The sequence below is a fragment of the Lynx rufus genome, unplaced genomic scaffold, assembly GCF_022079265.1.
Source record: "Lynx rufus isolate CCGP_SWC_20201006 ecotype Redwood Valley unplaced genomic scaffold, mLynRuf1.p SCAF_14, whole genome shotgun sequence".
In the NCBI taxonomy this organism is placed as follows: Eukaryota; Metazoa; Chordata; class Mammalia; order Carnivora; family Felidae; genus Lynx; species Lynx rufus.
Genome location: NW_025814828.1, coordinates 36449399 through 36475949, shown reverse-complemented (window position 1 = coordinate 36475949; position 26551 = coordinate 36449399). Strand labels below are relative to the sequence as shown.

General features: G+C 39.6%; 1 protein-coding gene across 2 annotated transcripts in view; it reads left to right on the top strand.

Moving 5' to 3' along the window:
- The window catches only part of CASK (calcium/calmodulin dependent serine protein kinase), a 359561-nt gene that overhangs the window by 236947 nt on the left and 96063 nt on the right, over positions 1–26551 (top strand). For both annotated transcript variants that reach the window (XM_047076095.1, XM_047076096.1), the window contains exons 9-10: positions 11969–12052; positions 23731–23830. In XM_047076095.1, coding sequence (XP_046932051.1) covers positions 11969–12052; positions 23731–23830 — 184 coding nt within the window. The remainder of the gene's footprint in view (positions 1–11968; positions 12053–23730; positions 23831–26551) is intronic.

Genomic DNA, 26551 nt, shown 5'->3' with positions numbered 1-26551 from the left:
GAGAGAAAGGCGGCAGGGTCAGGCTGCAAAATGGATTTTCAGATTATACTGATATAACATAAACACCTGGAAAGATAAGCTCAAAGAAGCCACAATGGAGAAGCCTCACAGGAGTACAGAAGTGTGGGCTCAGGGAGACCAGTGAGGTACAAGAGAGATCACTGTCTGAAACTCCAGAGAGGACTGCACGTGTTAGTGTGCCTGAAGGGGTCCCTGGCCTCCATGTGGGAAGTCCAGGAGAGCACAGGCGAAGCGTCACAAAGTGTTCAGGCCCTGTGGGAGTGGGGGGCAGGAAGCAAACTAGTATAATACAAACATCAGCCATTTGAAGGATTGCACAGTGGTAGACCAGAAATTCTGGTTTGAGGGGAGAATACGTATGATCTAGAATTGCCAAATTAAGTACTTTGTTTTGGTTTTTATTTTGTTTTTTGACTTTTTTTTATTAACAAAATTTTTATTAAAAATTTTTTAAATTTATTAAAAATTTATTTATTTTTGAGAGAGAGAGAGAAAGACAGGGTGTGAGTGGGGGAGGGGCAGAGAGAGAGACACACACAGAATCCAAAGCAAGCTCCAGACTCTGAGCTGTCAGCACAGAGCCCAACATGGGGCTCGAACCCACAAACCGTGAGATCATAACCTGAGCCGAAGTCAGATGCTTAACCAAGTGACCTACCCAGGCGCCCCGGTTTTTTATTTTTTTAATGTTTATTTTTGAGAGAGAGAGAAAGCAGGGGAGGGGCAGAGAGAGAGGAGGACAGAGGATCCAAAGCAGACTCTGCACTGACAGCAGAGAGCCGGACATGGGGCTCAAACCCACAAACTGAGAGATCATGACCTAAGCCAAAGTTGGATGCTCAACCGACTGAGCCACCCAGGTGCCCCTTAAGTACTTTGGATATTAGGGTGTAGATGGTAAAAAAGCTCCTGCAAGCTTTTGAGTGATGACACAGTGCAAGCAGCATGCTCGTAGAATTCCTTTGGACACTGGATGTACAAGCGTTGTCTGTCAGAATACAAGAGCTAGAGGCAAAGAGAGCCCGTAGAAGCTGTGCTGTGACAGGAGTGACAGGGGTCTGGACCCAGGGAGTAAAGGTGGGAGTGGGAAAGAAGTACTCAGACTGAGAGATTTTAAGGAAGGAAAACTGATGAAGCTCAGTGAGTGATTCGAGGTATTTAGAATTAGGAAGCCCACAGGAAGGTTAACCATGTAGAGTGGAAATGATTCCTTATAAACCTTTCATGTTGAAATAATTTCAGACTCACAAAGAAGTGGCAAAAACAGGGACGCCTGGCTGGCTCAGTCGGTAGATGTGCAGCGCTTGACCTCAGGGTTGTGAGTTCAAGCCCCATACTGGGTGTACAGATTACTTAAAAATAAAATCTTAAAATCTTAAAAAAATTTTTTTTTTTTTTTAAAAAAGAAGTGGTTAAAAACAGTACAGAATTCCCACGTGCACTTTGCCATTCTTCCTCCTGGTGATAACACCTTATATAACCAGAACTAGGAAAATGGCATTGGAACACTTAAACTGAAGGCCTTACTCGATTTCCACCAGTTTTTATATGCATTTGTGTGTGTGTTTCTGTGAAATTTTATCATATGGAAGTATATAAGTATGACCATAATCGGGATATAGAAGTGGTCTGTCACCCCTTAATGATCACATCCTCTCCCTACCCGGAACCCCTGGTAAATATCGATCCATTGTCCATCACTATCATTTTTGTCCTTTTGAGATTATTAAATAAATGGGATTATACAATATGTAAACCATTTAAGAGAAACTCACATCTCCTGTGTGTTTCTCTCTTCTTCTCAAGCAACTACCACACTCGACAGCACTTCTGATGCCAGGTGTGCCTGGGTGTTTTCCCCACACCAGGCAGTTCTCTGACACTACCTGGGTGTCCTACATTTTAATTCAGTTCTGACACTAACTGAAGTCCATGCAGATCCCACAGGTTAAAGGCTCGGTCCCATGAGACTCTCCCCCACTTCTGTTGCCAATCACAAGGAGTGGGTCCCCAGGTTACCCACAACCTCTGTCTGACTTGACTACAAATTGGAGGTTCCTATAACCCACCCACTCCCAACTTTGGATTTGATTATTTGCTGGAACAGCTCACAGAACTGAGGGAAACACTTACATTTACCTGTTTATTATATGCTAAAGAATATGGTAAAGGATACAGATGAAAAGATACATAGAGCAAGATCTGGAAGGATCCCAAGTGCAGAAGTTTCTGTTCCCACAGAAGGTGGGGTAGACCACGCTTCTGGCATATACGTATGTTCATCAACCCAGAAGCTCTCCAAACCCCATACTTTTGGAAATTTGATGAAAGGTTTTATCATGTAGGCATGCATTGATCATTAACTCTGTTTCCAGCCCCTCTCCATTCTCAACAAAATGGGAGATGGGACTGAAAATCCCAAGCTTTTATTCATAACTTGTTCTTTCTGGTGACCAGCCCCCATCCAGGAACCCACTAAGAGTCACCTCATTAAAACAAAGACACTTCTGGGGCGCCTGGGTGGCGCAGTCGGTTAAGCGTCCGACTTCAGCCAGGTCACGATCTCGCGGTCCGTGAGTTCGAGCCCCGCGTCGGGCTCTGGGCTGATGGCTCAGAGCCTGGAGCCTGTTTCCGATTCTGTGTCTCCCTCTCTCTCTGCCCCTCCCCCGTTCATGCTCTGTCTCTCTCGGTCCCAAAAATAAATAAACGTTGAAAAAAAATTAAAAAATATATATATAAAAAAAATAAAAAAAAAAAAACAAAGACACTTCTGTCACCCAGGAAATGCCATGGGATTTAGGAACTCTGTCTGGAACCAGAGTCAAAGACCAAATATGAGGACAAAAAATGCTCCCAGTGCTCTTATCACTTAGGAAATCACAAGTGTTTTAGGAGCTCTGCCTCAGAAGCTGGGGTCAAAGACAAAATGTTAGAACAAAAGATTCTCTTAGCACCCCTACTTAAAAGGGTTTTAGGGCTCTGTGTTAGGAACCAGGGTCAGAGACCAATGTATATATTTATTATTACTTCACAGATTAGGTATTTTTAGCATAATGTCCTTGGGATCCATCCAAGTTGTTATGCGTGTCAATAGTTCATTCCTTTTTATTACTGAATAATACTCCAATGTATGAATGTACAACACTTCTTTATCCATTCACCTTTTCAAAAAATTTTTTAATGTTTTATTTTAGAAAGAGAGAGAGAGAGAGAACACGCGAGTAGGGGGAGGGACAGAGAGAGAGGGAGACACAGAATCCAAAGCAGACTCCAGGCTCCCAGCTGTCAGTGCAGAGCCCAAAGCAGAGCTTGAACCCGTGAACCACAAGATCACCATCTGAGCCAAAGTCTGATGCTTAACTGACTGAGCCACCCAGGCACCCTTGTCCATTCACCTTTTGAAGGGCATTTGGGTTGTTTCCAGTTTGGGGCTAATACAAGTAAAGCTGCTGTGAACATCTATATACATCTATGAACATCTCCAAAGTAAAAACCTGTGAGTGGGATTGCTAAGTCCTATGGCAAGTATATGTTCAACTTTCTAAAAACTGCCAAATCATTTTCCAGAATACCTGTATGATTTTACTCTCCCACCAGCAGAGTATGAGAGAACCAGTTGCTCTATATCCTTGTCAGCACTTGGTAATGTCAGCATTTTTTAACCATTTGCAATTGCTTTTAGGAACATTTTTATCTTAAAATTCTTTTGAAATTTTTATTTATTTTGAGAGCAAGAGCATGAGCACGTGCCTGTGCATGTGTGAGCAGGGGAGGTGCAGAGAGAATCTCAAGCAGGCTCTGCACCGTCAGTGCAAAGCCGGATGTAGGGCTCCATCTTACAAACCCTGATCATGACCTGAGCTGAGATCAAGAGTTGGATGCTTAACGGACTGAGCCACCCAGGTGCCCTTAGGAACATTTTTATAGCACCTGCTTAAAAATCCCAGTTGGATGATTCTAATATCTGTGCCATATCTATGTTGGTATCTGTTGGTTGTCTTTTCTCACTTTGGTTGAGATTTTTTTATGATTCTTGGTATGAAGAGTAATTTTAGATAGTATGCTAGACATTTTTAGTATTATGAGACTCTTATTTAAATCTTCTATTTTAGTAGGCAGCTAACCTGATTAAATTCAGAACACACATCCTGGCCCACTTTTAGGGCTGTAGCTGAAACACCAATTTCATTTTCAAAGCCTTTGCACTACTCATCTGGTCTGCCCCACTTGTGCGCTGCTTAGAGGCTCATTCGAAACCTGGGAGACTAAACCACAGTTTAGTCTCAAAGCTCTTTGCTGTGTTGATCCTGGTCGGTTTTATACCTGAGTTTATTGGTGATGTGCCAAAGACTTCATACGTAGATTTAAAGAGCCCCTTCCCCAGCTCTCTTCTCTTTGAGATACTGCCCCTAGTCTCTAGGGAGTGGGGCACCAACTCTTTGCTGTTGCTTGGGTCCGGAAGGGCTGGTGGGGGGGGGGGGGTGGGGAACAGGTCGGCTTACATGCTGTTCCCTGGGAGTAGGGTGGGTGCAGTCAAAAGGATTCTGTCCTCCAGAGCAAAAAACCTCTTCTCAGCCCTTGGCTAAAGAGAGTCAGATTTTCTTAGGGTTCATTTTTTGTGTGTTCCTTGTCCTTGGAGTTTCCAGGTTGTGGCTGCGCACATACCCAGGTGAGGATATGTTAAGAGACAAAAAAAAAAAACAGAAAACCAGTGATCTCACCAAAGGTCACCCCTCAGGTCCTGGGATCCCTCCCCAGTCGGCCTTTTCTCCAGCTTTCAGAGTCTTCTCAGTGATTCAAAAGGGAAAGCCTTGTTACCAAGAACTCTAAAGAATTAAACCTTGGAAGAAGAAGTGTTTATTCTGTTGAATAGGGAATTCTTTAAAAATCAACACCAATGCCCATTTCTTGCTCTAGAATCCAGGGATGCCATGTGTCTTTTAAGCCACTTTCCCTGGGCTTTCTCTCACATTTGGCGTTAGCCAAAGGACCAATTTCTGTTCTACCATCTGCAGAGACTACAAAGGGTGTAAAGACCTTTTTTTTTTTTTTTAAATAACAGTGGAAATATGTTCTGTTACATATACCTAAAATGTTAAGCAATTTTATTTTAAGCAAAATGCAGTTGGGGAGCACCTGGGTGGTTCAGTCAGTTAAGCATCCGACTTCAGCTCGGGTCATGATCTCATGGTTCATGGGTTCAAGCCCTGCACCGGGCTCTGTGCTGACAGCTCAGAGCCTGGAACCTATTTCAGATTCTGTGTCTCCCTCTCTCTGCCCCTCTCCCGCTTGTGCTCTGTCTTGCTCTCAAAAATAAATAAACATTAAAAAAAAATAGCCCAATAGAAAAAAAAAATGTTGTCACTTGGTTCACCCTTTTTGGAAGCTGTGAATAAAGACCATTACAAATGGGTCACAGGTTTCATACCCTGAAATTTTTACTATGTTTTATTTTTACCTTTTTCTTCTGCAATAGGAACATATTTTCAGTTAGAAAACAACCCAGCGTATTTAGTAAGCTGTTGACACACACACACATACACACTTACAGCACTCCCAAATTACTTTACATCAGAGGTTTGTACATGTTGACTAATAAAAAGGATTATTAAAACCAATCATGTGCCTATACAGCATCTTGTTTAATCTTTGTAAGAATCCTGTAAGATTAGTTTTCAAAAAGAAACAACTGAGAGAATGTAAGGTCATACAGCCAATATATAAATGACCCAGAATTTGAACAGAAGCCTTTCTGACTCCAGGGGCACCTGGGTGGCTCAGTTGGTTAAGAATCCAACTCTTGATTTTGACTCAGGTCATGATCTCACGATTTGTGAGATCGAGCCCTGTGTTGGGCTCTGCGCTGACCACATGGAGCCTGCTTAGGATTCTCTCTCCCTCTGCCCCTCCCCTGCTCATGTTCTCTTTCTCTCTCTCAAAACAGATAAATAAAAAAAAAAAAAAACTCTGACTCCAAACTCATTGTCTCTCTATAATATTATGTAGCTCCTTTTTGTTTGGGTTCTTTCTCTTGTGTTAAAGACCTTGGGTTTGCTTTCTCCTCTCCCCTCTACTCTATCGAAATGCAGAAACAGCTTTTACTCAAAAAATAATGCAAAGCCCATTTTGATGTTTGCTTTTTAGTATATGTTGATTAAACATCACCAGGCAGAACACAGGGTTTTTTTCATTTTTTTTTTTTTTTACAATTTTTTAAATTGAAGTTTAGCAGACACATGTTGTATTAGTTTTAGGTATACAATGTAGTGATTCGACAATTCTATCCATCGTGCAGTGCTCATTACAATAAGTGTAGTTACCATCTGTCACCGTACAAAGTAATTATAATATTACTGACTATATTCCCTGTGCTGTACTTTTCATCCCCATAACTTATTTATTTTATAACTGAAGGTCTGTACTTCTTAATCCCCTTTACCTATTTTACCTGTCCTCCCACAACCCTCTCCTGTGACAGCTACCAGTTTGTCCTCTGTATTTATGAGTCTGTTACTAGTGTTGTTTGTTCATTTGTTTTGTCTTTTATTTTATTTTTATTTTTTTAAGTATGCTCCATGCCCAGCGTGGGGCCTGAACTCATGACCTTGAGGTTGCAAATCACATGCTCTACTGACTGAGCCAGCCAGGTGCACCTGTTTTTGCCTTTTAGATCCTACATATAAGTGAAATCATGTGGTATTTGCCTTTCTCTGTCTGACTTCATTAACTTAGGGTAATACCCAGTAGGTCCATCCATGTTGTGAATGGCAAGATTTCATTCTTTTTTATGGCCAAGTAATATTCTGTAATATGGGTACACATATACATATTCACCACATCTTCCACAAACAGTAACAGCAATCCATTACAAGATTCCATTGCTTGTTATAAAATGGCAGTTTTATGCTTCTCTCTGCTAGTTAATTATTCAATAAATTCTTATGTCTTCTGTATTGGTGAACCTGCTCTGGCTAAGTGCAGGAAAAGGAGATTAAGTCCCTAAAGATAATAAAATCATTCCCAAGATGTTTTAGCATACAGAATCTAGCAGATATACAAATTGTAGATATTTTGACATCAGGTGTTGTATGTGTACTCGAGAAAAATATAATTTTGCTCTCCAGTGGAACTCTTGCTATTTTTAGTCATTAATATAGAAAATAAATTTTAGGGGCGCCTGGGTGGCGCAGTTGGTTGGGTGTCCGACTTCAGCCAGGTCACGATCTCGCGGTCCGTGAGTTCGAGCCCCGCGTCGGGCTCTGGGCTGATGGCTCAGAGCCTGGAGCCTGTTTCCGATTCTGTGTCTCCCTCTCTCTCTGCCCCTCTCCCATTCATGCTCTGTCTCTCTCTGTCCCAAAAATAAAAATAAACGTTGAAAAAAAAAAATTAAAAAAAAAAAAAAGAAAAGAAATTTTGAAGTGTTTGTGTTCATTCCTTAGGAACTTCACAGATAATGTGAAATTTTGACAGGACTGACTAAAATTCTACATTTAAATTCAAAAATAAATTTTGTAAGTACAGGATACCAACACATTGATTTTAGAAGTGCCTCACATGCAAACATGAATTTTCATTATAATAACAACTATGATCTTGAACTTAATTTACAAATGTTGTATAGTATGCAGATTAAGAAAACTAAGAGGCCCAATTCATACTAATTAATCTTCATCTGGTATAATGCATCACCTTTTCCCCAACTCTATAATAGGATAATAATGATATATTCCTCCTACTTTGTTGTGAAGAATACGTAACATAAACATGTAAAGCACTAAAAAAAAAACCCACCAAACTTGTAAAGAACTAGAACACTGCCTGGCACATAATAAGCCCTCAGTACATGCTAATCATGATGATAACAATTATGTCCATTTGAGCCATTGCTTTTGAGATAATTAGCATGTAGCATTGTCTCTACTATCTTATATAGTTGTTTTAAAGAACAACTATAAATGGGATACTGCCAGTGAAAGTCCCAAATTCAGTGCCTGGGACAGAGTTGAGTATTATCCTTAATATCTTCTAAATGTTTGTGACCCTCCAAAAATTTATTTCCAGACCAGACTTCTCTTGCATTCCGGGCTTGTATGTCCAAGTACCTACTTGAATCTCCACTTGAACTTTAGATATTTCAAGCATAACATATCCAAAACTATAGTCCTGATCTCTTCCCCATCTCTCTTGGTGTCAGACTTCCAGTTGCTCACACTGAAAACCTTGGTGTGGTCTTTGACTCCTCTCTTTCTCTCACACCCCACATCCATTCCCTCAGAAAATCCTGTTCTCTCCACTTCCAAAATATATTCAGAATTAAGAACTTCTATTCTTGGAGGACACCTGGTGACTCAGTTGGTTAAGCGTCCAACTCTTGATTCCAGTTCAGGTCATGATCACACAGTTGGTGGGATCGAGCCCTGCATCGGGTTCTGTGCTGACAGCACAAAGCCTGCTTGTGATTCTCTCTCTCCCTCTCTGTCTGTTTCTCCCCCACTCATGTGTGCTGTCTGTCTGTCTGTCTGTCTCTCTCTCCCCACCTCAAAATAAATAAATAAACTTTAAAAAGAAAAAAAGAACTTCTGTTCTTGGAAAAACACTGTAGGAAAACGAAAAGACAAGCCATGAACTAAGAGTAAATATTTGCAAATTATGTATCTGATAAAGGACTTACATATTTAGATTATGTAAAGAATTCCTTCTTTTGAACTATAGTTGACATACAATATTAGTTTCAGGTGTACAACATAGTCAGCATTTATATACATTATGAAGTGATCACCATGATAAAATCTAGCTACCATCTCTCACCATACAAAGTTGTTACAGTATCATTAACTGTGTTCCTTTTGCTGTACGTTATATCCCTGTGTCTTTATAACTGGGAGTTTGGACATCTAAATCCCCTTCTACTACGTTGGGAAGAATTCTTAAAACTCAATAATAAGAAAAAGCACAGCCCAGTTCAAAACGGGAAAATATTTGGAACAGACACTTCAACAAAGATATGTGGATGCTATATAAGCACACGCAAAGTTGCTCCACATCATTTTTCATTAGGGAAATACAAATTAACACAACGAAATGTCTATACGCACATGTATCAGAATGGCTAAAATCAGAAAGGCTAACCATACCAAGTATTGGTGAGGATGTAGAACAATTGCAACTAATACACTGCTATCGAAATGTAAAATGGTACAACCACTTAAAAAGTTTAACATACCCCTATAATACAATCCAGCCATTCTGCTGAGTATTTACCTAAGAGAAGTAAAATGTGTATCCATACAAAGACTTGTACATTAATGGTCATTACAGCTTTATTTGTAATAGCCAGAACTTGGAAACAACCCAGGGTCCATCAGCAGATAATGGGTAAACAGATTATGGCCTATCCTTACAAAGGAATGTCACTCAGCAATAAAAAGGAATCAGCTATTGATACACACAACTACATGGATGAAGTTCAAAACCTCTGTGCTGAGAGAAACAAGTTAGAAAATGAGTCTGTACCGTCTGGTTCCGTTTATATAAAATTCTAGAAAATGCAAACCAATTGACAGTGACAGAAACAGTGGCTGCCCGGGGATTGGGAGGGAGATGACTAAGGGATGTGAGGAAACTTTAGAGAGTGATGGGTATATTCAGGTTGAACGCAGTGATGCTTTTATGGTTGTATATGTCAAAACCTAGAAAATTATACATTTTAAAAATGCAGTTTGTTATATGCTAATTACCCCTCAGTAAAACTTTTTTCAGAAAATATATTCAGAATCTATCTCCTCTTCATCATCTTTATTTTCTCCATCTGACTTCATCTACCATTTTCCCCCTAGATTACTGCAATAGCCTAACTGGTCTCCCTGCCTTTTTTTTTCCCCCCCCTTAAACCCTTGTTCCCTTTTAATCTGTTCTCAACACAACAACCAGAGTGTTCCTTTAAACTTGTCAGATCATGTCACTTCAGTTCAAAACCTTCCTGTGGCTCCCTCTCCCACTCAGAATAAAAGGCTGTTATATGGGGGCGCCTGCATGGTTCAGTCAATTGAGCATCCAACTTCGACTCATGTCATGATCTCGCTGTTCGTGGGTTCGAGCCCCCCACGTTGGGTTCTGTGCTGACAGCTCGGAGCCAGGAGCCTGTTACAGATTCTGTGTGTGTGTGTGTGTGTCTCTCTCTCTCTGTCCCTCCCCCACTTGTGTTCTCTCTCTCTCAAAAATAAATATTTTTTTTAAAAAGGATCTTAAATGGCCTACCCCAGCCTTGTTGCCTCTCTGATCTGATCTATTTACTCCATGGCACATGGGTCTTTTTGCCAGTTTTTGAAAACTCCAGGTGCACTTCTTCCTTTGGGCCTTTGTGTTGTTCTCTCTGCCTAGACCACTCCCTCACCAGTTTTGGATGTCCTCACGGCAATTGGGCCGACTTTGACCACCCTATTTTAAATTGCAGTGTACCCATTCCCTCTTACTCTGCTTTACTTTTTGCTTTATCCCATAGCACTTTTATGATACTCCATAGTTTACCTTTCTGTATTTTCTTCTACTAGAATATGAGCTACACGCTCATATTTATACATTTTATAATGTATAATCTTTGTTGGTTTTGTTTACTTGTGTATCCCAAGTGCATAGATCAACGCCTGGAACATAGCAGGCTCTCAAGAACTATTTCTGAAATGAATACTTATTTAAATCTTTAAGATACATTGACAAATTAGAGTAGAACCAAATTGGGTAATAAGAAGAATGACAAGAGGTTGAAGATATACATGAAGAATGGGCACCTGGGTGGCTCAGTCAGTTAAGTGCCCAACTCTTGATTTCAGCTCAAGTCACGATCGCATGGTTTGTGGATTCGAGCCCTGCGTCAGGCTCTGTGCTGACAGCGCAGGTCCTGCTTGGGATAGTCTCTCTCTCCCTCCCTGCCCCCCCCGCCCCTCCCCCACTTGCTCTCTCTCTCACAAAAATGAACTTTAAAAATATATATATACATGAGGAATAGTTGAGGCAACTGGAGACATCACAGAGAAGAATAGATTTAGTGGAAACATGATCCCCCTCTTAGCTACCGAGGAGTTACTATATAGAAGAGGAAGAATGTTTGCTTTGCGATATTACATAGGACAACGCTAGCCCAAACAAGCCAGATGTGGGCCCAGGCTAAGTAAACACTTTTTTACTTTCTTAGAATTGTGGTGAGCTGCCATAAAAGAATGATCACTCACTGGACAAAGTCAAACAGAATAATCGTCCTTCGGGGATTGAAAAGGATCCCACGTGAGGAAATGCTTGAATTAGATGGCCTTGAAAAGTTTGTTCTAGTGCAAAGAAAGTATGATCTTTTAACATCCAGTCATTCCTGGGGCACCTGGGTGGCTCAGTTGGTTAAAATCTCAGCTCAGGTCTTAATCTCAGGGTTGTGAGTTCACGCCCCACACTGGGCTCCACGCTGGGCCCATTCACATGAATGAATGAATGAATGAATGAATACATACATACATACATACATACATACATACATACATACAGTGATCACTCACCTAAAAAAAAAATCCAGTTACTCCTGACAATTCCGAATGCTCAATCATTTGTGAAGTTAATTTTTCAAATGCTCATTTTACCTGACAAGAACATGTCAAAGGTAACTTCATACCTTCATAATTATGATTTAATTATCTTTGCCATATAGCCATATATCTAAAAATTACTTGATCCATTATTTTAACCCTTTATTATTGCTGAAAATAAAATACTATTTTACTATCAGTTTTGACCTTCGTATCCCTCATTTGAGAATGTTTACCAGTATCATGGAATAAAATCTCCAGTATTTTAGAATTTAAGTTTCATGTTTAAGAAATGTGGGCTTCACTGTTTGTTTTAGATTAAGTTTCTTCACTTTTTTAAATGGCTACATATGTTCATTATCTTTTTTCTTTTATAGGAGCGGGATCGTTATGCCTACAAGATTCATCTTCCAGAAACAGTAGAGCAACTGAGGAAATTCAATGCAAGGAGGAAACTAAAGGTAATTAAAGAAATCAGCAAAAAGCTTTCCGACAGCTAAATTCTCACTTCTAAAAATTATTTCAATAAGGTTTTGTTTTTTAAATCATTTAAGGTAATATCTAAGTATAAATCTAAACAAAATGTTAAAATAAATGAAAGATTAATCACATTTTAGATTTGTATCATCCTAAAAATTTATAGCAGAGACGTAATTACTTTTGAAATAGGAATTTACTATCTTTTTTTACATTTTTATTTCAACGTTTATTTTTTTTTTGAGAGAGTACGAGCTGGGGAGGGCAGAGAAAGTGGGAGACACAGAATCCAAAGCAGGCTCCAGGCTCTGGGCTGTCAGCACAATGCTTGATGCGGGGCTCAAACCCACGATCATGAGCTGAGCTAAAGTCAGATGCCACCCAAGCATCCCAGGAATTCACTATTATCATCCATTATTGTTGAATATGAACGTAGGCCACATTTTCTCAAACTTAAATATTTTGACAAGAAAAATGTGAGTTTAGTTCAGTGGAAACAATACTGGATTAGAATTAATTAGACAACGATCACAAAGCAGTAAGAATCCCCACTAACTTGATCTACTAGAAAATATTTTCAAATTACTTTTCTTAGCTTTTCTTTATTCTTACTAGGTACCTTTCTCCTTTTACCATTCTCTCTATCCTCTATCTCACCAAAAAAAAAAAAAATGGTAATTATCCCATATGGGGAGCCCGTTTGATTTTAAAAGGTTTTGAAAAAGACCAAATATAAAATAGTAAACTATTTTATTAATATAAAAATTAATGTTTATTTATTTTGAGAGAGAGAGAGCAGGGGAGGGGCAGAGAAAGGGAGAGAATCCCAAGCAGGCTCTGCACCATTAGCACGGAGCCCAAACATGGGGCTCAAACCCACAAACCATGAGTTTATGACCTGAGCCAAAATCAAGAGTCGGACGCTCAACTGACTGAGCCACCCAGGTGTCCCAACACTAGTAAAAAAACTGTATGGGACATTTCCCCCCCTCTTCCCAACAGAGGAAACTCTTATATTGTGGTCTTAAAATTATTATTTGATTTATTTTTGATTACTGTAAAAAAATCATCTTTAAGTCTGTCCTCTAAGTGGTTGGTTAGTAGTCCTCCTTAGCCATGTGACTCCCACCAACTATAAAACTTTATAAGTATTTTTGTATATGTCCTAAATTGCAGTAATATTCATTATTATTCAACCCCTGAAATATCTGAATAATTTCATATATACAGCTCTAGATTTTGAGGAACATTATGTGGATGGGGGAGAAAACTATGTAGGCCACGATATTATGCTATAGAGCTGAACTGTTCAGTCTAGTAGCTGCTAGTCACACATAGCTTTTTAAATTTAAATTAATGACAATTAAATCAAAAGTGTTCCTCAGTCACACTAGCACATTTCAAGTGCTCAGTAACTAAACGTGGCTAGTGACTAACGAATCAGATCACCCAGACATAGGACATTTCCATCATTGTGAAAAGTCAACTGTGCTACTATACAACAAAGGAAATTGTAACATGTCATTATTGGTGATGATGATTCTCCATTAAGCCTCTGTCCTAATTGTTTTTACAGTCAGCACTCCAAACTGGCTCTTCTCTATTTGCTTTAAAAGTCCTTGGCAGAAATAATTATTAACGACATGCCGTTATCAAGATGGCACCTAAAGAAGTTTCCCAAGACTTTGACATACATCTGAACCACTGTAGCCTACAAGAGAAAAAAAAAAAATCTTACTATCCAAAGTGAAATTTTGTCAGCTGTTCTTGAAGTTCATTTCTTCCCCAAAGGAACCATTAATTATACTTTTTTTCTCAGTTCTTCCCTAGTCTTTTTAACTCTGGCCCTGCTTTGGCCTTTGTGACATTGCCCTGTCTGGGGCTGAACCTTTCATTGGCCAAGTCCAGGCCTTTCGCCATAGTGCTCAGGTTTGCCCATCACGAGAAACCCATGCTGTAGTTCTCCCAGTGCCACAAAACCAGACTTGGGCCTAAAATAGCCAGAGTGGTGACTAAGATTCATTTGGACAGGGCAAAGCTGTTACAGCAGAGAGGGGTCATATGAACTTACCACATCCCTTTGCAGGACTATTTAAAGTTTCAAGACCCACCAGACAACCTAGAATTAGGACCGTCAGCAGGGTTGTCATTGAGATTTTTTTCAGCTTCTGGTAAGGCTGTATTCCTTTATGTCATTCAGCCATCCTGGTTAAAGTATGTTATGCTTACCATCTGCAAGAACTCATTCTCCTCATTCTGCCTCTTCTTTGACCTTCCAGAACACAGATTTCAACTTTACTAGCTTTCAGAGATCACCACACAACTCTGTTTCACAAATGAACAGCTAGGTACCCATCCTTGTATCCAGACACTGTTTTTAAGCTCCTCAAATGTTAGGCAACAACCCATTGTGGTTTGTTTGTTTGTTTGTTTCTTACTCCCTTTGAAATGATTAAAAGGGAAGTTCACAGAAAGCAGTAGAATATTGCTTTTCTTACTTAGAGGAAGGAAATTTTTATCGTCCATGGCGAGAAGAAAGAGAAGAACAGCATTATGGGAAAGAGTGGGCTCTGGAGCTACATTGCCTTCGGTGAATCATGAATCGTGGCTCTGACACTTACTAATGTGTAACCTTGAACGAGTTATTTAAATTCTCTGTGCCTCGGTTTCCTTATCTACAAAATGGGGATAATGGTAATAGCTAACTCATAGAGATGTAAGAATTTAATGAATTAATATATTACAGTAGTTACAAAAGTACCTGGCAGTCATGAGTGTTCCATACATATTATTTGTTATTAACATTATTATTGTTGTTACTGTTTTACTGTGATTTTAATGTTTATACCTTTGACTTGGTACTCATTCTGTATATGAATAACTGTAATTCCAATAACTCCATACCATTTTAGCTTTTTTTCTAGTCATTGACATTAACACTTTGAAGTTTTTTAAAGCTTTTTAAAATGTATAGACAGGGGCGCCTCGGTGGCTCAGTTGATTAAGCATCCAACTCTTGATTTCAGCTCAGGTTATGATCTCATGGTTCATGAGTTCGAGCCCCATGTCAGGCTTCTCACTGCCACTGTGGAGCCTGCTTGGGATTCTCTCTCTGCCCCTCCTCCACTTGCACTCTCTTTCTCAAAATAAATAAACACTTTAAAAAATTCAGTTAAGAAAATCTAAACTAATGGAGAGACATTTAATGTTCATGGATCGGAAGACCCGGTATTGTTAAGATGGCAGTGTTTCCCAAGTTGATCCATAGATTCAACACAGTCTCCTGAGCAGAAATTGACAAATTGATCCTAAAAATTCATATGGAGATGCAAAGGACTTAGAATCGCCAAAACAATCTTGAACAAAGGACAAAGTTGGAGGACTCATGCTTTGCTATTTTGACACTTAACTATAAAGCTACAGTTATCAGGACTCTGGTACTAGTATGGGATAGGAGTAGACATGTATATCAGTGGAACAGAATTGAGAGTTCAAGAATAAACCCTTATATTTGAAGTCAGTTGATTTTCAACAAAAGTGCCAAGGCAGTTCAATGGGGGAAAGAAGTCTTTTCAACAAATGGCACGGGGACAATTGGATATCCAAGTGCAGAAAGAGACCTTTAAAATGCCACTTTTGGGGTGCCTGGGTGGCTTAGTCAGTTAAGCGTCTGACTTCGGCTCAGGTCATGGTCTTGCAGTTCATGAGTTCAAACCCCACGTCAAGCTCTGTGCTGACAGCTCAGAGCCTGGAGCCTGCTTCAGATTCTGTGTCTCTATGTCTCTCTCTCTGCCCCTCTCCCACTCATACTCTGTTTCTTTCTCTCTCTCTCTCTCTCTCTCTCTCTCTCTCTCAAAAAAATGAATAAAACATTAAAAAGTTTTAAAAGGCCACATTTTGGATGATTCCTTTTTTTTTTTTTCAATATCTAGAATAGGTATTTATATCTGTAAATCCATAGAGACTGAAAGTAAATTGGTGATAGCCAGGTCTTGGGTAGTGACTACTTAATAGGTATGCAGATTTGGAGGGAGGGAGGTGATGGTGTTTTGGAACTAGACAGAAATGTTGGCTGCACAGCATTGTGAATGTACTGAATACTGCTGCATTGTACACTTTAAAGTGGTTAATTTTATGTGAATTTCACATACCCCACTTGTTTTTATACCACGTGACAAAAATTCTTCTTACATACTGGTTTCCTCTTCAGTACACTTAAGGGATATGACACATTCCCATAGTAACAGTGGCTCACCATACCACTCAGCTCACCCAAGGGACCACCCCTCCCTCAGCCCCAGTTATGCCAGAGGTTGGAGGGACGTGTGTTTATTAAAACAGCCTCATGGTTGATTCTGATATGTCCACCTTATTGAGAGTCATTACTCTCATTAAGCACAAACTGTAATGGTTTTACAAAATTCTGTCATATTGTACATATCATAATAAACCAGCTGTTGGACACAGATTGCTTCCAGTTTTCCACAGCCATAAATATTTTTGCATTGCCCACCTTGGTATGTGATTATATTCTTAGGACAAGTTCTGTGCTACTGGAATTATTGGCATCAAAGTATGTATGTGTATTTAAGACTTGTGATTTCTTTCAATAACTTCCCCACCAAAAAGCTGTTTGAATAAATTTCTATGTATTTTTGGTGGTGAGTTTTACTTTTGAGGTTGAACCTTTTTCTCATTCTGAAAGTTTTGTGAAACTTTTTAATGCCAGAATATAAAACAATACTCATTATACTTTGCTGAAATTTCAAGACTGTTACTCATTCATTACAATAATATCGATACTAAACAATCGGAAAGTGTTTTCTTTCCATATTTATACATTCATTTTGGAATTTAACCTCTCATCAGGCTTTAGGAGACAACAAATCCCTATGAGAAAATTATTTGGGCAATTAGCATTAACATCATTTTCAGACTACCTTTCACATGTAGATTTTTAAAAAGTTAATGGAACCCTGCATGTGATTTGAATTATCACACACTTCTTTTTATTCTCGTCTCTTGCGTTATTTTGTTTTTACATCTGTGAATGATGATGGGAAAAAATTTTTTTTCTCATTTTGGTTACCAGATGTTTCAGATGTTGGGTTTTCCCCTCTTTTTGTTTTACACTAAGCTCTAGAATTTTAATACTTTAGTTTAAAAAAATCCTCTAGAAACAATGCTTCCTTTAATAGACTCCATAGGCCTCAGTACAAGACTAGATATAAGAATCCTATTTTCTCAAATCGAATATTAGGATGCATAGGACAGACTGATCTAGGCTGTCTGGAAAAATCTGTGCTCTGTGGGTATGTCTTAAGGAGACACCCCTGTACGCTAACCCCAGGTGCCATCTACTTGGAGTTACTGAGCAAGGGGTCAGGTTGCAGGAGGTACTAGGGGACCATCTGTTAGCATCTGAGCTTGTCTAACTAGGGAAGAGGCTGAGGAGAGGAATCTGTTCTAGAAATCATCTCCTTTGGTTCATGAATTATTTCTACCTCTAGAAAGCAAATTTCCCCACAGTGAAGCATGTCAAATAAATTTTGTAAAAAAAAAAAAAAAAAAAAAAGGAGAAGAAGAAAAGAAAGAAAAAATAGAAGCAGTATTCTGTATTTGGGTAAATGTATTGCATTCAGTTTAGGAAATGGTTAAGTTGAATCCATGTGATTCCGTTTAAAGGATAAAAACATTTATTCCTTACACTGTATATACAAAAAATGAGGGAGATTTCCGATAACTACAGTTTTCCTGTATTGATTTTGCAAACCGCAGAAGTATCTGGTCTGTGTGCTTCTCTGAATTACCAATTGGTCCCTCAAATTCCTGAACTTTGCAGAACTAGAAAAAGTTTGTTTAGTGATACCATTTTCCAGCACTTTACGATGCTGTACTCTCTCACGCAATAGCCACTGGCCATATGTGCTTACTTAAATTTTAATTCATGCATGTCAAATGAAATTTTAAATTTGATTTCTCAGTTGCACTAGCCACGTTCAGTACCACATGCAGCTGATGGCTACTGTACTCAACAGTACCGGTATAGAACGTTTCCATCATCCCAGAAAGTTCTATTGTACAGCACTATCAGGAGTCTTGGCACCTCCAAAAGTAATGCTTACCTCTAAACATCACCTTCTGAGAGGTCAACCAGGAAGCTCTAACAGCTGCCTTTTGGCACGCTGCGCCTTTCTGTAAACTCAACAAGAGCTAACTTAAGGATTTATCAAGGACCTTTGTGCCCTGATGAAAGCCAGCATTTACATATAGTCCTCTCCTGTAGTAAGGGGTGGTGCAGAGGCAGTAAGACAGCACAGCAGCCGTGGGCTCCAGCTACTCAAGAGCAGTAAGCCTGGTGTCCAAAAGGCACAGCTGATTCTGAAAACTTCCTCCAGTATAAGCAGTTTACATAGATAAAAATTGGAAGTGATTTTGATCTTTCTATTGACTTTTACAAAGCGATTCTATTAGTTTCTGATTGTGAAATATAGGACGTATTACTTCCTAAGTTTGGCTGTCTAGCTTTTGAAAGCTATTGTATACGTTAATCGACCATCTTTATAAAATACTTTCACAGAGTCCAAAAGGATTCCTAAGATACTGTTCTGTGCAGTTGCTCTTAAATATACTCCTATCTACTGTACTTGCAAGTCTCATTGTTAACCTTCTTCACAGGAAATAGCACAGCCAACTTTAGTCAGATGGCCCAACTTAATGTGATAAAAAATTCCTGGTTTTAGACCTGCATCTGAGTTTTGTTTGAGTATCCTACACACATAGACTGTGCCGACTCTACTGAATGATAGCATTGCTTGTGACTGTATGTACAGAGATTGGGAGCTCTGATGTAATCAAGCCTCTCCCCTCATTATCTAGGGCCTACTTCTTACATGTAATCAACCCAAATCCTTTAACATTTCTGCCTTGAAATGATTTTCCGGCCTTCTGGATCATCTCTGTTCAGCCTCAACCTCTCCAAGTCCTTCACCCTTTGTAGGGCTTGAAGTTCAGTGCTCTTAACCCTAGTAAGATGATCCTTTCTCAAATCCTTATGTCACATGTGGATTTGTATCGCCCTGTGATGGGTTTTGCCCCCTTAGTATGTTACAACGTGACTGTGTGTTATTTTGCCACTTGGGTGCAAACCCAGTTTACTCTCCATGTCATCTGAAAACTTGTGTGTCTTGTACCTAGACTTTTTAAAACATACCTCCCTGTTGTGCTATCAAATCCCATGGTGCTTGTTTCTGAGCTCAGGGAGCACCAAAAAGGGAGTACTGGCCCTTTGTGGTGGTCTTCAAGTCAGCAAGTCCACTGTATTCACTCTCCTGTACCTTTCTTAATAACTCTGTTGCCTCCTTAGGGGTGCCTGGGTGGCTCAGTCAGTTAAGCATCTGACTTTGGCTCAGGTCATGATCTCACGGTTCATGAGTTCAAGCCCCGTGTTGGGCTCTGTGCTGACGACTCAGAGCCTGGAGCCTGCTTTGGATCCTGTGTCTCTCTCTCTCTCTGCCCCTCCCCTGCTCATTCTCTGTCTGTCTGTCTCTCTCTTTCAAAAATAAACATTAAAAAAAATTTTTAATAACTCCATTGCCTCCTTAGGTGCATTCAGTAGTTTAACTTAGCAGAAGTCTGAGCCAACCATTTTCTTGTTTTCCACTTCCTTAAATGAGACACAGAATCATCTAACTGGGAGTATTCCATTTTGATGTTTGACATACTAACAATAGTTGAGATTGAGTTGAGAATTAATTACTTGTAGTTCTTTTTTTGTTTGAATTTAGAATCTGCCTAACTTGCTTAGTCCAAAATTGCATCTTTAATGCTAGTTATCTTAGCAGACTCTGAATAGTCTTAAGTCACAATTGTTATGTTTCACTCTCAGAACATACTAAACTTTCCCTTCTAAATTAAAGTAGGCAGAAAACTTCTTTGTCAAAGATGTGATAAACTGGGAAGCTTGAAGAACTACCTGTATAAGATGTAGATTGATGTTGCTGTACCCACGGTCTCTTTCATAGCAATAATGTAGTACAGGAGTTGGCACACTATGGCCTGCATGCCAAATCTGGCCCATTGCCTATGTTTACATGTAAAGTTTTATTGGAACATAGCAGTGAACATTCGCGTACATATTATCTGTGGCTACTTTCATGCTACAATGGCAGAGTTCAATAGTGTCAACAGAGACCATATGCCCTGCAAGCCTAAAATATTTACCATCTGGCCCTTTACAGAAAAAAATTTTTGACCCCTGGTACAGTAAAAAACCCTTGAACTTGTGAGTAGACATTCTGTCTACTCTTGATTTTATCTCTAAGTTGGCAGCGACCTTAATACGTTGCTAAGCCTCTCTGGACCTCAGTTTCCTCATATGCAAAATGAGTCTCTTAGAATGAATCATCTTCTAAGGTTGTAATTCTATAAATCCATAAACTGCTTTGGAACCGTTTTTGCTGTTTTACATAATAGCTTTGCATTGAATATCCAAACCACATGCAGTCACTGAGTTGAGAGGACTAAATAAAGAAAACTGCTAACCATAAGATAAATTAGGAACTTGCTACTATTGTTATAAAAGAATTTACCTCTCAAGGCTCTTTGAAACAGTGCTTTCCTGGCAGAAGTTATTTGTAGATCTTTGATCATAGTAGTAGCTAGACCATGCCTTGAGATATAAACCCACCATATTAAGAAACTCAGTTGAACTTCATTTGGAAATAAAAATAAAGCATCTCTAAAATTTAGTTTCAGTGTGTGGGAAACTTTTGATACATAAAAATTCCATTCCCACCCAGCTTTTTAGGGAACATGGTATATATGTAAAGTGAAATAAGCTTCTACTATAGAAAGAAGAACTCAACATTCAGTGCTGTTTTTTTCATCGCAGTAGCTGACTATAAAATTCCACATAAAGACTTCTTATACATTAACCCTAGACTTTCAGAAATCTGAAAAGTTGGGGCTCCTGCCTGTCTCAGTTAGAACTTGCGATCCTTGATCTCGGGTTGTGAGTTCAAGTCCCACATTAGGTGTAGAGATTACTTAAAAATAAAATCTTAGGGGCGCCTGGGTGGCGCAGTCGGTTAAGCATCCGACTTCAGCCAGGTCACGATCTCGCGGTCCGGGAGTTCGAGCCCCGCGTCGGGCTCTGGGCTGACAGCTCAGAGCCTGGAGCCTGTTTCGGATTCTGTGTCTCCCTCTCTCTCTGCCCCTCCCCCGTTCATGCTCTGTCTCTCTCTGTCCGAAAAATAAATAAACGTTGAAAAAAAAAAAATTTTTTTTTAAAAAAAAATAATAAAAAAAAAAATAAAATCTTAAAAAAAGAGAAAAAGAAATCTAATAAGTTGCCTGGAATGGTGTCATCAAGATCACTTCTCTGTTTTTTTTTGCCTTCCCTTTCTACATTCAGTTCAATTCAATTCCATTTATATTTGTAGAAAGAAACCCTAACGCGACCCCCCGCCAAAATGAAACTTGTGGAAATGTGTTTCTATTAATGTTTTCATATATTTAATAAATGCCTAAAAAGATTTGTCTTTCTTGGGCGCCTGGGTGGTTCAGTCAGTTAAATGCATCCGGCTCTTGATTTCAGCTCAGGTCATGATGGCACAGTTCACGAGATCGAGCCCCATGTTGGGCTCTGCACTGAGAGCACGGAGCCTGCTCTGGATTCTTTCCTTCTCTTTCTGTCCCTCCCCCATACGTGCTTTTCTCTCACTTGCTCGTTCTCTAAATAAATAAATAAACTTTAAAAAAAAAAGATTTATCTTTTCAGAAAAATCCTCAAGTTCAACATTTAAAATATAGACTATGTAAGTGATTTAATCCTTAAACTACCTAAGTGAGTAATTCTACCTAGACCAGCAAAAGGCTGTGCTCACATTCTAGCTCTATATTACTAAGATTAGTGACAGTTTGCACTTACAAAATGCTTTACAGTTCACAAAGCACTTTCATATACATTATGACTTTTGACAATTCTATAAGGTAAGTTATGTCAGTTTTAATATTGACTCAAGTAGTATCAGGCAGCTAGAAAGTGGCCCAGCCAAGAAACACACCCAGATATTCCGACCCATGCCTAACAGTCGCGGAATTGAACACTTTCACAAAATAACTGGTATTGTTCTTCTTGTTACTGAAACAATTCCCAAGATTTCTCCACCCAGCAGTCCTGTGTCATGCATTCCATATGACAGTAATTCTCAACTAGGAATCAGGGAAACCTGTGCATGTTGTTTAAAGAGTCACCTGTAGAGGCGCCTGGCCGGCTCATTCAGTGGAATGTGCAACTCTTGATCTTGAGGTTGTGGGTTTGAGCCCCATGTTGGGTAGAGAGATTACTTAAGAAATAAAATAAGGGGCACCTGGGTGGCTCAGTCGGTTAAGTGTCCGACTTCGGCCCAGGTCATGATCTCACAGTTCGTGAGTTCGATCCCCGCATCAGGCTCTGTGCCGACAGCTTGGAGCCTAGAGCCTGCTTCGGATTCTGTGTCTCCCTCTCTCTCTCTGCCCCTTCCCAGCTCATGCTCGCACTCTGTCTCTGTCAAAAATAAAGAAACTTTAGGGGCGCCTGGGTGGCGCAGCCGGTTAAGCGTCCGACTTCAGCCAGGTCACGATCTCACGGTCCGTGAGTTCGAGCCCCGCGTCAGGCTCTGGGCTGATGGCTCAGAGCCTGGAGCCTGTTTCCGATTCTGTGTCTCCCTCTCTCTCTACCCCTCCCCCGTTCATGCTCTGTCTCTCTCTGTCCCAAAAATAAATAAACGTTGAAAAAAAATTAAAAAAAAAATAAAGAAACTTTTAAAAAAATTAAAATAAATAAATAAAAACAAAATAAGATCTTTATTTTTTATTTTTTTTTTTAAACTTTTAAATTTTTTTTTTTCAACGTTTATTTATTTTTGGGACAGAGAGAGACAGAGCATGAACGGGGGAGGGGTAGAGAGAGAGGGAGACACAGAATCGGAAACAGGCTCCAGGCTCTGAGCCATCAGCCCAGAGCCTGACGCGGGGCTCGAACTCACGGAGTGTGAGATCGTGACCTGGCTGAAGTCGGACGCTTAACCGACTGCGCCACCCAGGCGCCCCCAAAATAAGATCTTTAAAAAAGAAAAATAAAAGGAGTTACCTGTAGTTGGTTCTGCTGTGTGGCCTGAGAGTAACACATAGTCATTCACAAAAAGAGGGGGGCAAAGATATTAAAAAAGGAAAAGTGACTCATTCCTACTTCCCAGAGATAATGCGACTAACATTTTGGTATATGTTTGGTCTTTATATCCATATTAATCTTTTTTTTTTTCAAACATGAGGTCATACTATAGATTGTTTTAAAACCTTTTTTATGTAATTCACAAGCATCTTTCTGTTTTATTAAACATCCTTCAGCATCATTTCATAGTGTCTGCAGAATATTGCATTTTGTGTACATGATTGAGTTCAAGATGTGAATGGTTTCATGTACTTTCCCAATCCCCAGCGGTGTTCTTCTCATATATGCCCATGTGATTAATCTCAAGGAATCCAAACTCATTTACAAGCTACCCCTCTTCTAGCTGTCACCTCCTACAGGTTTGACTTTCTGAATAATCCTTGCATTTGTTATTGAACTTTTTTACACGTATGTGCTTTAATATCTTTTTCCATCTTTTTCTTTTAGGGTGCAGTACTAGCAGCTGTGTCAAGTCACAAATTCAACTCATTCTATGGTGACCCCCCCGAAGAGTTGCCAGATTTCTCCGAAGACCCTACCTCCTCAGGTAATTGGACCATTCGTCCGTTCACCAGTGTGAATCATTTGGTGTCTACATCTTCTCTTTTCCACCGTAAATAAACCTTTCCTGTGAATCCAGTCAGATCTCCCAAGGAATTCTGAGGAAGTTTGTCAGCAGCCAAATTCCATCCACATGTGTCTGCTTCCTTCTAATTTTACTACCGAAGTCGCTTTCCCCTGGTACTCCAAAACCAGCATTGTATTGTTTTCCTTTTACCTCAGAAGTACTTCTTCCCTTTTCCCCACTCCAGACCCAACATTGCATTTCATCCAATCCAACATTGTAGTCAGTCTTTTTGGATCTTTCTCATTGCCTTATACCCCAACAAAAAACTTCTTTTTTATTTTTTTGATGTTTATTTATTAATTTTGAGAGAGAGCATGCACGAGCAGGGGAGGGGCAGAGAGAGAAGGAGAAAGAATCCCAAGCTCTGTCAGCACAGAGCCCACCATGGGGGCTTAAACTCACGAACTGTGAGATCATGACCTGAACTGAAATCAAGAGTTGGATGCTTAACTAACTGAGCCACCCAGGCACCCCCACAAAAAAACTTCTGATACAAGATTTTCCCCTGTCAACTATATCAAACTTTGGGGCAACACTGCTTTTAATTTTATCTTTCAATGTAAAGCTGTCTCGTAAGTTATCTCTCGAAACAACTTACAAGTTCCTCTCTTTTTTATAAAATCTATAACACATACATACAAGCATTCAGAGGAGAACACAAAAGGGTTACCTATTTGGATCAAATGTATATAGGGACCCCTGGGGGGAACAAAATCCACTAGTGTTCACAAAATTATTTTATAAAGTGCTCAGATTTCCATTTTATTAGTGAGGAATTCTCAAGGATCGTTTATTAAAAATCCATAGTATCCTGGGGCACCTGGATGGCTCAGTCCATTAAGGGTCCGACTTCAGCTCAGGTCATGATCTCACAGTTTGTGGATTCAAGCCCCGTGTCGGGCTCTGTGCTGACAGCTCAGAGCCTGGAGCCTGCTTTGGATTCTGTGTTTCCCTCTCTCTCTCTGCCCCTCTCCCACTCGTGCTCTCTCTGTCTCTCAAAAATAAATTAAATATTAAAAAAATTATTAAGCAATAATAAAAAAATAAAAAGTAAAAACCCATAGTATCCATTTATACATTTATGTAAATGCACGTATGTGTGTGTTACACTTTATAAATTTCATTTATTTATGTATTTACGTCTGAGTCCTATGCCCTCTGCCCTTAGGTTTTCTCCCTTCTCACATTAGAGTCACTCAGTATCTGCCATGTGGTTGCCTTTGTGCTATTGGTTTGATTTTTGGACTGGCTCATTCGATATTCAGGTTATTTCCATTGGACTCAAGAAGCATTCACACATTCATTCTTCCTGTATTGCTAGGGTGGTCCTTCACCACTGTGAGCATTCGTCAGTATTTCTTCTTCTTCCTTGGCTGTGTTTATACACATACGTACACAGACACGTTCCCATACACACATGTTCTTATCAATTGGTATGTGCTTCTTACACCTGGTGGAAAAGAACGAAATTGAGTTTCCCCATTCCAACAGCTGTGTAGTTCCTCATTTTGACCTTTACCAACTGGGATGTGAATCTTCCTCTTTTGAGTGAAGGTGATTTCCAAAAACATTCAGAAATGGGAATCTCAGAAAAGAGACTCTCTGAAGAGAAGGTCTTGCTGGCTTCTTCTTGCTGAGGAAATGGGAGTCTCATGTCTGTCTTTTTTCTTCCAGTCCAATTTATTCCCTCTACCCGTAGCACTGCGGTTGGTGTTTGCTAGCTCAAACCTCTCTCTTCCCTCCACACTGTTTCCAGTAGACTTGTCTGACACGAGCGGATCCAGTAATGGTTTTATGTTGTATTGTGACTACATGATGCAGTCACAAACTTGGACTATATCAAGAGATTTTCGGTCAAGATCTAACACCATTTTCATCTTAAAATCGGGCCTGGGGAGCAGTATGGTCCTCACAGTAGCTTCACAGACCTAAGCTTTACTGTTGCCCCTTAATATGTACCTCTGCCTGGCAAGAGTTTAATGAGCTCTTAAGTGTTCCATTCTGTTAAAGAGTCGAATTTTTCTTTTAGGGAAGGAATTGCCCATAGTTATAGACACACTTAATTTTCTGTCAAATACATTTTTATTACCCAGTTTTTTGTTTTTCAGTACAATCTGTAAGTGATATGGTCAAAACAGCTTCTGATTACAAAATTTGCTTTTTAAACAAAAACAAAATTTCCCCCACTGTCTTGCGGGTAGCCTGCAAGCTCTTGAATTAGTTGTTCACAATTTCACGTTCCCTCTTGCTTCCCTTTCCTGCAGTCACACCTTTTTTTTTTTTTTTTTTTTTAAATTTCTGGATCTTAATGATCTTGTAAGCAGTCTGTATCTTCATTTGACATGCAAATGTCCGTCCCAAAGACAATGGGACATTTTGAAGAAAATTCTAATATTGCCCTAACTTCCACACAGCTGTCAGGAAATATTCATCTGTTCCTAAAATTAATTTTTAATACTAAACCATTTAAAGGGAGGCATTATACTACTGTATCAGCATTGTTTATGAAATAGCTCTCTACCAGCAAACTTCCCTTTCTGCAACCAACAGCGAAGGCTGTATGCTTGGCGGCAGAAAGCCTATTGTATACCTTATCTGGACTCACAGAAGAGCCTTACACTTTCATAAATTAACACATCT